The 13231-nt window shown below is 44.3% G+C and overlaps 1 protein-coding gene across 4 annotated transcripts in view; it reads left to right on the forward strand.

Annotated features, from left to right (window-relative positions):
- Positions 1-767: 767 nt before the first annotated feature.
- The window catches only part of STX6 (syntaxin 6), a 51764-nt gene continuing 39300 nt past the window's right edge, over positions 768-13231 (forward strand). For all 4 annotated transcript variants that reach the window (XM_045048518.1, XM_003999284.6, XR_002739049.2 and 1 more), the window contains exon 1: positions 768-1147. In XM_045048518.1, the coding sequence (XP_044904453.1) occupies positions 1113-1147 (35 nt within the window). In that variant the 5' untranslated portion in view covers positions 768-1112. The remainder of the gene's footprint in view (positions 1148-13231) is intronic.

A 13231-nucleotide genomic window follows, 5' to 3' on the forward strand; every position in this document is an offset into this window, starting at 1 on the left:
ACACACAGTAAGTGCTCAGAGATAATTAGCAATTAGAGTTCACAAAGCCTATATAGCATACACAGAATGAGTTGGCTAATTGTTCTGACCAAAATGCTATCTGAAGAGCTCTTGAACTATAGCTGGGAAGAAACTGCCATACGTGGTCTCTTCTTAATCCCTCAAAGGTGCTCTCCCCAGGGAAGCACTGTATGCTGTATGAAAAAATTACCTTACTGTTCACCTGCGCAATGCACACATTAGAAAATACATCCAGTCTGGTGGAAAGTGCACAGAATCTATGGCTGTGCCCTGTCAGGTGTGTGACCATGGGAAATCCTGAAATGTCTGAGCTTTGTCATTTACAAATTGGAAATAATTCCTTCCCCCCAAGAATATTGAGATAACGCACATACAGCCTTTAGGACATTGCGGGACACATAGTTAAGACCCACATAAAGGAATTGTGCAACATTATCATAGTCAGATAATGTTATATGAGCTCGTTTTAATGCAAGTCGAGGACGAGATGGATTTATAAATCATATGTTATCAAAATCAAGTGTTAAAAGTATAGGAAAGGTAAAAGGATTGTGCAAATCAGGTACTGGGGTGTATGTCTTGAAAACCTAACCAACCCCAAGGGGGGAGCGAGCAGCACCTCCCCTGAAACCTGAGTAGGGAGGCGGGGGAACACCGGCCCTCCGCCCACCCCAGAGCCCCGCCTCCAGGGTTGCTCGACGCGGCGCCCAGGCTCCGCCGACGGGAGGCGGGGCCGGCCCTGGTCACGTGAGCGCGGGTGCGGAAGTGGTGCAGCGGGCCCGTGTTCGTGGTTGGACGAGGCCGCAGGTCCCGGGGGCGGGGTCAAGTCTGCCAGACGCGCCGGGAGGAGCCGGGGGTGGAGGCAGGCGCGGGGGCCGGCGTCGGAGACTGGGATTCGGTCTTCTGGGCGATCGATTGCTGGACCAGCGGCGGTCCCGTGCTCCCCGGCCTGCGCGCGCCAGCTGCTCTGGGTTCCCCAGGCCGAGGCGCCGGCGGCTGCGGCAGGCCGGTGTGGTGGGCAGAGGGAGGCTCGGAGGGCGCGGGCGCCCGGTGCACGGAGCAGGCGTGAGGCAGCCGGGGACCGGGACGCCATGTCCATGGAGGACCCCTTCTTTGTGGTGAAAGGGTGAGTGTCCCCGAGGTCTCCACTGGAGGAGGAGGTGGCCGTGTTGCCAGCCCGCACCTCCCCGCTCTCCTCGCCGGAGGGGGAGGGGAGACAAGTGGAGGCTAGGGAGGGGACAGTGGGGACGGCTTAGCCTGCAGGGCCATGACCAAGCGTCCAGAGACATCCCTTCCCAGTCCTACCTGGACTGTGAAAACCGTGTCCCCAGCCAAGCCCCTGGGGAAGGAGGTCCTCTTTGGCCTGTGCGCCGAGATACAACTTATTTGGGGTTCGAGGGGACCAGCAGCTCTGCAGGTGGGGAGGGAGACGCGCGTCCTAGCCCCAACTGGGGCTCTGGTGGAGCACGGGGCCCTACTTCGAAGGAGGGAAAACAGCATCTGGGCAGGAAAAGGGAAATGGCCCTCCTGAGCTTTGTAGTTGGCGTTGATGGGGGTGAGTTCCCATTGTCCATTGAGTTTGGAGCTCTGGCCCGCAGACTGGTGAGACCACAACATGCCCAGAGGCGCCTGAGCACGTTTGCAGGCTGGGCTGCGGGGGAGCACGGCTCCGGAAGACAACTCAATTCAGTGGGGGCGTTTTTACTGAGTAATGTGAGGGGAGGAAAGCAGCCGTTCGAACTCGGCGATGATGTTGGAAGGAAAACAAAATGAAATCAGCCAAACTAAACTTTCCTCAGCTTTATATTAGCAACTGGGATTTTCCCACAGTGCTAAAGGAAGTGAGCGCTTGCTTTTTAACTCCCTGATTTCATCCAGGCTATTTGACAGGTTCCCCCCATTCTTATCCAGGCTTTCAGAACAGAACTGCCTTAACTTTTCCCTATGAGCTGTCCTGACTCCATCTTTGATTGCTTGATTGTTTGGAGGTAGAAACTTGGTTTGCACTTTGTTGTATTATCTTTGTAGCCATTAAGCAAATGCAAGAAAGATGGATTCTTATGTTGTTGTAACTTGTCACTTCTATGTTTTAAGTGTTAGACATAAAAAAAAAAAAATCTGAGAACTACTAAATTCCCAGAAGATCAGTACTAGTAATCACGAAGTGTCCCTTTGCTTGCAACTAGTTGCTACTAGCTTCCTATTTCTGTAGTGGTAAAAGCTGACCAGTTGCTTGAGTGTTTGTGTTTTTTAAGGATTCTTCTCAGAAAATTCACATGGTACTCTAGGTGAAGGACTTTGTTATCCATGATACAGTAAAATCTATTTATACACTTCTTAATGTTTTCTTAAAAGGGGTTTCTTCATCTTACTTTAAGGTAGATGGGAAAGTGACGAGTTGTAGATTGATTAGTAATATGTGGCTCTCTGCTTGGAAAATGTGTTATTTGTTGGAAGGATTAGTTTCGGGGTTCATTTTTAAATATCAAAGCCATGTGTCTTTTCCTTAAAGGGATGTTCTTAATGCTTAGGTTGCAAAGGTTGTCTCTGGCAGTGGAAAGCAGAGAGAATCAGAAATTGTTTGATTTTTAATGGAATTTGCAAAAATGCTAAATTACCCTGCCATCTTGGCCTTTTTTTCCTGATAGTATCTAATACATTCTACCAATGCTTGCTCACTGATTAGATATCACTGTTGTATTGGAACACTGGCCTGGATTGTTGGTTGACTTTATATCATGTTAGCTCATGCCCTTAAGGTGTCTGAAGAAAGAGATTCACAATACTTCCAGACTGTGAGAGAATATTTGGGGAGCCATGTACCTCTATTTATTAATATTGAAAATGTATTGCACGGTGTAGAAAAATTAGATGCCTAAGTTATGGCTCTTAGCCTAGCAGCTATGGTTCTGAGAAGCAACTCACCCCAAAATTAAGTAGAAATGACAGGTGATAAATTAAGCACTGAAGCGAATGCTACAGAAGATTAAGTGCCCCAGTAGTTCTGAGAAAAGCTACTCATTAGAAATGGTTATGATTGGAAAAGCTTTTAGAGATAGTAGTAGGTCTTGGATTAGGTTTTGAAGATGGGTAGAATTTAGTGAATTCAGGCCCGAGTCTCATCTGGACTCTTACTAAAATGAGTCTCTTAATTGGTCTGCCTGCTTCTGGTCATCTGCCTTTGGTTCTATTGGATCATAGCTGTCTAAAATATAACGTGAGCCATATATGCCATTTGATAGTTTCTAGTAGCCATGTTAAAAACTAAAAAGAAACAGGTGAAATTAATATTAATGTCATCTTTAATATAATCAAAATATTTCAGCATGTGATTATTATAAAGATTATAATGGGGGGTGCCTGGGTAGCTCAGTCGGTTAAGTGTCTGGCTTCAGCTCAGGTCATGCTCTCTTGGTCCATGAGTTCAAACCCTGCATCAGGCTCTGTGCTGACAGCTCAGAGCCTGGAGCCTGCTTTGGATGCTGTGTCTCCCCCTTTGTCTGCCCCTCCTCCCCTCACACTCTGTCTCTCTCAAAAATAAACATAAAAGAGAAGATTATAATGGGATATTTTATTTTTTTGTACCTGGTCTTCAAATTTGGTGTCTATTTTACACGTATAGTACAGCTCAATTTGGACACTAAATTTGCATCAGAAATCTTTGATCTGTATTTAGACTTCATTAAATTTATAGTTGAAAAAGCAGATTCACATACCCAAATATTTCAAACATACTTAAAATTTTTCCAGTAACTGAATGGCGTATCAGTTTTTAAATTTAAATTGATTGAAATAAAAAAAAAAAAATCAGTTCCTTCATCCTACTGGTGCATTGCAAGTAGTCACCTGTGGAGCCCATATTGGGTTCTAGCTCTTCTAGAACCCAAGCAGGGGTTTCCTACTTCACATCTTTTAGTGGCTGCCTGTTGCCTACAGAACAAAGTCCAAACACTTCATGGCCAGTATGATCCAGCCGTCCTTTCCCCTCCGCCCACTCTGCCTACCCTCAGCTCAGAGCTCCCACAACGTCAGACTCAGTATGGTGAGTCTGACCCGATACTGGGCGCTCTTACTTCACACGCACCCACTCTGCCTGGTTCACCCACTAAGCTTTGAAGATTCAGTGCAAGCGTCTGCACTGCCTCCAGGAAGTGCTTCCCTTGGCCCTTGTGACACATTATTGCCCCTCTTCCTCTGGCTGTCTTTCATTATTAGACTATGAGCTCTGAGGGTTGGGGCTGTTTATTTTTCCTGTACTTCCAACCCAGCACTTTGAATATACAGCGTAAATGTTAAATAAATACTCAAAGGTGGTGGTGGTTGTGGTGGTGGTGCTTAAGGAGTAGTGATTCATGGGTGGGAACGCGGCCAGCAAGGGCCCTGAGATGGGCATTGTGTATTAGAAATTATCAAGGAGAGCATCTCAGGTGTGTAGGAAGTTTATTTGGGGGAAGTAATAATAATAACAAACGTTTAGGGGACGCAACTCCTATCCAGGCAGTTTGTGCTAAGTAAGCACTATCAAAATTTTCACTTGATAAGAGCAGCTCTGTGATGTGAGTACTAGCCACATTTTAGAGATGAGGACCTGAGGAAGCATAGAGGGGTTAAGTTATTTGCCTAGGGTTACACAGCTAACAAGTAGTAGACCCAGGATTCAAATTTGAACCGTCTAGTTCTACTCACACTGTTAATATTTCACAGTATAGGTAGAATAGGGTCAAGGAGAGTCTCATTTTGAAGCCATGGGAGATTTTTAAATCTAGGAAATGGTGTGAAATTAATTTTTGTTTTTTTTTAGGAATACTAATTTGATGGTAGTGTTGGACGCATCAATGTGAGGAAAGATTAAGAAGGGGACCAGATAGAAAGCTGTTTTAATCTAAATGTGTAGTTCTTAATGCCTGGATGTTTGAGGCTAGTTTTGTGGGGTTTGAACACTATCAACGAACGTCCTGTTCAGAGGAGAATCCCAGAACACAAAGGAGAAAATGACCACAATGGGGCAGCTGAGCTCTTAGGACACGTGAAGCCAGCCTCTACCTGGAGTAGACATTCGTAGTGGTATTTACACCACCAGACTCGGTCCCTGAAACTCCAGGTTTTACTGAATCACCTCTAGCCTGCCCTTAACCTAGCCTCTCTGGTGGATCCTCTCCATGCGTTCTCACTGGGTGAGATTGATTATTCCCATTATGTCAGGTACTCTGTGCACATCCAGGTCAGTCTGACCCCACTCTCTTCCCCCTCGCTCCCAATGCCTGACCAGGCCTTCCTCCTCTTAGCCCTCTACTCCTGACTCTGCATTCTCCTTCGTCCCATGTCCACTAGGCATTGTGTTCTGTCAGTGCCATCCCTTAGCTATCTCTAGAATCTTATCTCCCTCTTTGGTTACGGTTCTTCTACCCTGTTTCATGTCCTTGTTCTCTCCTACCTGGACTCGTGTAAGCAACTTCTTCAGCAAGCTTGCCACTGCTACCAGATGTGTCCACAGGGACACGGTCAGATCATTTCTCTATTCAGAATCTTTTATTCTAAAATATTGAGGGTCTGTTTTGTGTGCCAGGAGCTGAGGGTATAGAGCAGCGAACAAACAACGTCCCATTGTTATGGAGCTTACATTCTAAGGACAGGAAACGAACAAATATGTGGTATGTCAGGTGGTGATAAGTTCAGTGAGAATAAAGTTGGGTGAAGAGAAAGGGAAAGTGGATTCTGGGTGTAATTTTTCTCTTTCTCTGACTTCAGGAAGCAGTGAAGTTTGGTGAAAGAACTGGTTTTTGGTGATCAGCTGACCCAATGTTGAGATCTCACCTATCAATTATTTGGTGTAACTTTTGGCGAGTTAATTCTCCTCTTTGAGTCTATTTGTACAAAATGTCTTAGCAAGGTATAAAATTGGCTTAACAATACCTGCTTTATTGGTTGTAAGGTATTAAATGAGTTAATGCATGTAACTTGCCTAGCAGTTGGGGGCACATATTAAATGCCCAACAGACATTCTCTTTTAAATGTTTCCATCCAAATTGGCTGCCCTTTCTGAGAGGAAAACCCTGGTTTTTGAGTAACATTTAAAATAATGTTAGAGGAATATATGCTTCTTTTGGAAAATTAGGAAACAAAAATATAAAAAGGAAAATAAACATTTATTGAGGAAACTGGGTGGCTTAGTCGGTTAAGGATCTGACTCTTGATTCCAGCTCAAGTCATGATCTCATGGTTGTGACCTCGAGCCCTGTGTCAGGCTCTTCACCAACGGTGTGGAGCCTGCATGGGATTCTCCCACCCTCTCTCTGTACCCCTCCCCTTCTCACACACACTCTCTCTCTCTCTCTTTCTCAAAAGAAATAAACCTTAAAAAATTTACTGAAATGCCACCATCCAGAAATAATTCATTAAAATTTTGGTGTCTTTTTTTTAATGCTTATTTATTTTGAGAGAGAGAGAGAAAACGGGGAGGGGCAGAGAGCAAGGCAAAGAGAGAATCCCAAGCAGGCCCCTAGCCTTCAGCACAGAGCCCCCAACTCGATCTTGTGAATCAGTGAGATCGTAACCTGAGTGAAATTGTGACCTGACCTGAAATCAAGAGTCAGATACTTAACCCACTCAGCCACCCAGGCACTCCTTTTGGTGTCTTTTTTGATCTTTATTTCTATTAATAGTTTTAGGCAATACTGCTAATAGAGTTTTTGATCTCTTACTATATTATCAGGCACTGTTCTAAGAACCTAATAGGAATTATCTTTTTAATCCTTATGAAGTAAGTAGTAGTACTATTATCATTTCACAAAGGAAGAAAATGAAACTTAGAGAGTAAAAAAAAAAAAACAAAAAAGAAAACTTCAAGCTTATAAGCTTATCAGTGGAAAGGCTGGGATTTATATAGAAGTCTATTATTATTATATTATTTAGTAATTGTTTAGAAATTGGAATCATACTGTTTTAAATCTTTTAATCTGTACTTTTTATATCCTTTAAATGTCTTCAGTGAGGAGGGCTTTTAATGACTCTGTTGTATTTTGTCATACAAATTTAATATAGTTGATTACCCAGGATGACAGTTGTGATGTTTCTGATTTTTCACTATTACAATTAATGTAGTGGCAAAGAGAATGCCTGACAGGTTTTTATTGCTGCTTCTGATTATTTCCATAGCCTGCGTTCCTGTAGTAGAATTGCTAATTCAGAGAGTATGCACACTTAAAAAAAAAATGTTTATTTATTTTTGAGAGGAGCAGGGAGGGGCAGAGAGAGAGGGAGACACAGAATCCCAAAGCAGGCTCCAGGCTCTGAGCTGTCAGCACCGAGCCCGATGCAGGGCTTGAACCCACAGACCCTGACTGAGATCATGACCCGAGCCGAAGTCGGTTGCTTAACCGACTGAGCCACTCAGGTACCCCAGAGAGTATGCACATTTTTAAAGTTTTTGGTACATACTACCGGATTGCCCTCCAGAATACACCCCTATCTCCACTCTGTCCCTCACCCCACCCATTTCCCTTAATCTCTTAATAGTACTGGGATTCTCATTTTAAGAAATCTGTACTAAATTGTGAGGTGAAAAAAATACCGTATTTGAATCCTATTTCATCTTTGTATTTAGTAGGGACGCATGCAGTACTTGTTTGATGAGTTTTGGATTCTGTATTTTTCCCCTATCTTGTTGGCAACCTTTTAGAATTTGTGACTTCTAACCGAAGAGGCCAAGAAAACCACAACATTGAGCATTGGGTATGAGAGTCTCTTGGTACCAAGTGAGCCTCTCCTATAGGTAAAAGGCACGAATGTTGTGGCTCCTTAATATTTTGCTGTTTGGGAGGCTTTGTGCACCTGAATAAGGATAATTTCTAGGTTCTTGGCTGTGGATCAATGTTGAAATAATGGCATAAGTGAGCAGATGAGCAGTATGGTGTATGTTGTGTTGTGCTCTCTAGCCAGCACCTGTCTCTGCAGCTAGATTGTGCGTTCCTTGAAGGCAGGCCTTGTGTATTTTATTCACAATGTTGAGAAAACTATTAGTATAATCACTGAAAAAAATCACTTGTTTGTAGAGTAGTTTTAATCTAATACATTTGAATATAAGTCAAATCTCATTTTCTACTTTCTTAATTTCTATTTTTTAACATTTATTTATTTTTGAGAGACAGAGAAAGACAGAGTGTGAGTGGGGGAAGGGCAGAGAGAGAGGGAGACAGAATCTGAAGCAGGCTCCAGGCTCTGAGCTGTCAACACTGAGCCAGACGCAGGGCTCAAACCCACGAACTGTGACATCATGACCTGAGCCGAAGTCGGATGCTTAACCTACTGAGCCACCCAGGCACCTCTCATTTTCTACTTTTTAAAAATCAGAATCAGATGTTTCACTATAAAAACAGCCTTGCAAACATTTGTTACAAATTTATCCAATGCCTAATACTATATTTGGCTGAAATTATAGTCTTGTTGGAGAGTGCTATACAGAAACGCAGAGGAGTGCAGGCGAAAGACAATATGCATTGTGTGTAAGATTTTGGAAGAGAGTTAAGATGCCATGGAGAGTAAAAAAAGTAAAGACCCCAGTGGGAATGTTGGTCAATAACATTTTAGTGAAGCAAGTATAGGGTCTCAATCTGGGCCTTAAGGAAATGTCTGCTTTTCATTTGCAGAGATGTAGGGACTCTTGGCTGGGGAAGCAGCAAGCAGAAGTCTAGAGCCAGGAATGAGAAAGGGGAGGATGGGAAGGAGACCTGCCAAGTGACACAGATTTTGTTTTAATGAGAAATCAGGTTGGATATTAAAGTCGGCCAGTTTGGGGGAGGAAGGTGTGGAATACCCAGCTGAAAGAGTTTCAATTTAATCTGTTTCCTGTTACAAGTTCCTAATCAGGAGGCGGTTTTAACTAGCAGTTACTGTTCACTTGCCTTTGGGCAAACAACTGTTAAGGGCTCAAACCCAGGTGTTCCGATTCCACAAAGAAAATAGATTGTCTGGAGGCTTAGCAAAGATGGGATTGAATAGGTCTTGGTGCTGGAAGGCGCCTCATAGTCAGGGTCAGAAGCATTTGAGGCAAACAGCCAAGATGCCCAAGCCCCATTCTCCTATTTGTTCAACGAGTGCAGACTAGATATCTTGAAAGTTCCTTCCAGATCTAAAATCCAGTGATTGGGCTTCAGTAGAAGCCGTGCAAGGTGAGAAGTTTAAGAGGAAAAGCGTCTAGACAAGTTTCAAGTCTTGGAAGATAGTGGCGCCATTGACTGAAAAGGGGAAGTTAGAAAGGGATGCAGACGTTTTTTCTGTTTTATCTTTTTAATACTTGCTTTTTTTTTTTTTTTTTTGTAGGCAGGATAGGATTAGTTTGGTTTTAGGCAAATAGAATGGTCCTATGGGCAGCTAAAAATATAGGAATTAATCCTGGGTGAGTGGCTAAAGTTGGTAATGCAGTTGGGGAGTCATCAGCTTAAAGGGACATTTTGAACCTATGAGTAAAAAAATCTATAAAAAGTGCTGAGAGGGGCACCTGGGGGGATCAGTCAGTTAAGCTTCTGACTCTTGATTTTGGCTCAGGTTGTGATCTCATGGTCGTGGGATTGAGCCCCATGTCGGGCTTTGTGCTGAGCCTGCTTAAGATTCTCCCTCTCCCTCGGCCCCTCCCCCTCCTCCCACATGCTTGCTCTCTTTCTCTCGTCTCCCTCTGTGAAAAGAAAAAAAGTGCTCAGAAACACTGGGACCAAGTGGAGGAAGAGGAAAGAGAAAACTGGTAGAAACTAGAGGAGCACAATGACACAAAAACAAAGGAAGTGAGAGTTTCAAGAAAACAGGCTGTGGTGGCAAGTACCTTGAAAGTGAGCACGAGTGCAAGCCACTCGTGACTTTGACCTGCAGTGTCATTGGTAGTATCCCCGGGGAGTTGTGGAAGCAGCAGCAAATTGAGGTCAAAATTGTATATAACTGCAGGTGACTAAGCAGAGGCAGTTTCTCCCCCACAAGAGTAATTGCAAAAGGTATCACAGTACAGTTGAATTTGGAAATGAAGTGAGGTCAAGTGAAAGGAGAGTGTGTGCTTTTCCCCTTAAATACAAAAGATGTGAGTGTGGAAGTCAAGCAGTAACCGGAGCTCCTCCCTCACCCTGCAAGAGGGATTGGTGGCAGAACGAGGTTGGTAGGATATGGGGCGGGCCGGTGATATGGTTACAGGCGTTTCATTACTAGAGTGGAAACCATGTGCCTTTCGTAGTATATTGATGAAACAGGAACCTGTCGGTAGAGTCATGCAGAACGAGGGCTGCCCCAGATACCGGTATTGGGGCAGATTGTATTTGTCCAAAGGTGGCCACCCCAGTATACATCCTGCCCCATTTGCTTTTCTCTGATTGCAAAGCTGGCATTCTTCTGTCAAGCTGGGATCCTTTCCCTTGAACCTGGGCAGACCTTTGTAACTGCCTCACCCGACAGAGCGAGGGGGGAATGACACTGCTTGACTCCTGAAGCTCAGGTCCTAAAGGACAACCAGCACAGCTTCTGCCTGTATCTCTCTGACCCAGGACACAAGCCTTGGGGGTCCTGAGCTAACATGGGAAGAGTGCAGCTGTACTGAAGCCGCAAGGGAGACATGTGGACAGACGGCATAGACACCAAGGAGCACATGTTCTTGCCGCCCCAGACATGGTGGAGCAGGGACCAGCCGTCTCCTCCGTGTTCGGCACGATTTCCCGACCCACAGAGTCCATGAGCATAATAACTGGTTGTTTTACACCTCTAAGTTTTGGGACGGTTGTTACACAACCACCGTAACTGGAACAGATGCCAATTCAGAGTCTGTCAGCATGATCTGAGAAGAAAGGAGAAATCAGAAGGCTGCTTGCTGGGTATTGCAGCTCCAATTATCCTACAACTTGTTGGTGTAGCTGAATGGAAGATTCTGCGAAACTCAAAATCCCTAATGGCTGAGATACTCCTTCCTCCAACTTTACTGATAAACTTGGTGAGATGTGGATGAGAAAACTTTGTGATTTTTATGGACATCTGGATGTATTGCCTTTAACCCTAGAGGTTGGATGGGAGGGTGGGCCCTTCCGTATGGTGGAACAGACTGGAACGTTGTATGGGAGAGGCTCAGCTAGCAATGACAGGGTTAGTGTTTGCCTGGCTTCGGAAACAAACTAGGTTAGTTCTGACGGTGTCAACTTTTTATTTATAATGAATGGAAGACTCTGGTTTCGAAAGCTTTGATGACTTCATTTTTGCCCCAAAAATACATTCTTCAAAGATACAGACTGTGTTTTCACTTTTGACAGTTATTTACCTCTAGTTCCTTGGGCATTGAGGTGGATTACAGCAAAGGACCTTCATTCTGGTGTTCTTGGAATTTAATCCACTAGGATATGACAAGTCCCATGATTTTGATTGACCATTTGGTGGACAGCGATGGGGAAGCATCCCTAGCATTTTCCAACACTGTGACTCTTATTGCCCATGAAATGTGTAAGACAGAACCGACTTTGGAAACATCTGCAACAGATGTGGCAGCAGAAAATCGGCCTGTTGTGGAGACCTTCTCTGGGTCAAGAGCTAAACCTGTAATTCCTAGGAAAATAATTAGCGAGTTTTTGGTGAAACGGTGCCAGACATGATTCCCAGTGCTGTTGGTGAGCAGATTGTTATTAACCAGGAAGTTTGCTAAGCCAAAGAGCTCCAAAAATTCAAGGTATACCTGGCCCCTCATGGAAAGTTCTGGGTGTCAGACTTCAGTTGTCCCCATCACACAGTTGAAAGAAAAACCTCAAATAGATAAACCAGACTTTACAGGAAAAAGATAGCAATATTTTGTGATTTTGACCTTTTTGGAGACCATAGACAAAAATGGATCGCTGCTGCCTGGGAAGTCAGCAGCTGCTGCTGTTTGGTCAGGGTGCCGTGTTCCTCACAGGGTGAAGGGCTCCTCACGGGGTGTGGTGCTCCTCCCAGGGTACCATGTTCACATGGGCTGTGCTGGACTTGTGTGTGTGGAGGGGGGGAAGTACCTAACTAGTCAGTTCTTAGAGAAACAGCTCCTCCCCCCCCCACCCCCCGCCCTTGCTGAGAAAGGAATGTGAAGAAAACTCAGTGGGCTCTCTTCTTTCTCGTTAAAACCCTCACAGATCTGAAGCAGATGACGTTGTTATATACTCCTCTTTTTTTCTCTCTCTCTCCTCTGTTCTGTTAATTGATTTACTGGGGATGCCTAGTGATTTTAAATATTCAGCTCCAGATATTTACAAATGGTTGTTAATTGAGTTGTGTCACTAGCGTCTTGCACATTTATTGGGTGTGTCTTGTGGCTCTTGAAACCGTTCAGAAATCCCAAGTTCTTTGGAAAATTCTGGTTACCATTAATATTTGGCGTAAAAAAGAATTTGTGCCACATGTTGTTTTCTATTCTCCTTTCAGGCCTTCTTTTCCAGGCTGATGCTAAGCTGACGTGAAGTTGGGAGATGTTTTAAACTTTGAGTGACCCCTCTAGCTGCTGTTAAAATGGGATTCCTTGACACACGGCAGGTTCTGGCTTTTCGAGATTTGAACCATTACCGATAGTTCCCATTTTTGTAATTCTTTGAAACGTGTGTCTTAGAAATGCAGTCTAATGCCTACTTTGCCTTTCTTTTGTCTGTGCCACTAACTGATAGCTAAAGATGAAACTTATTGAAAAACAAGAGATTGAGAGTAGAATAAGCCAGGTGACCAGTTGGGCCTGTGGGGTGTTGGATGTTATCCTGGAATTGCTTTGTGGCATTTTTCTGTTTCCTGCCATTTCTTTGATTACTTCTTCAGAACATGCTTAAGAGCTCCCTGATTTCACTCTGTGCTGCTAGGATTGAATCCATGCATGTGCCCCACCTCCCCCTCAAGTCTATCAGTGTCTTCAGAGTTATGGTTATGAAAGTGTGGTCCTTGAATCTCAAGGGGTTCCCACCCCTCGCACAGAAGAGTCCCTTGGCTTAAAATGCTTTTCGTAATAAAACTCAGGTGTTGTTTGTTTTTTCCATTGTACTCACATTTACACCAATGGTGCAGAAACCTGTGGCAGATAAAACTGTTGATCCCGTCACCTAAACCCAGGCCGTGGCACTACACCGGTCTGGTACTTGTTGTGTTCCTCCCTCACAGTAGGGGGGTGGAGGGGGAGGTCATGTACCCTTAAGAATGCCCTTCCTGAAACAGTAAAAATTGTTAGTTGTGTCAAATCTATCCTTGA

Source organism: Felis catus, chromosome F1 (genome assembly GCF_018350175.1).
Source record: "Felis catus isolate Fca126 chromosome F1, F.catus_Fca126_mat1.0, whole genome shotgun sequence".
Lineage (NCBI taxonomy): Eukaryota > Metazoa > Chordata > Mammalia > Carnivora > Felidae > Felis > Felis catus.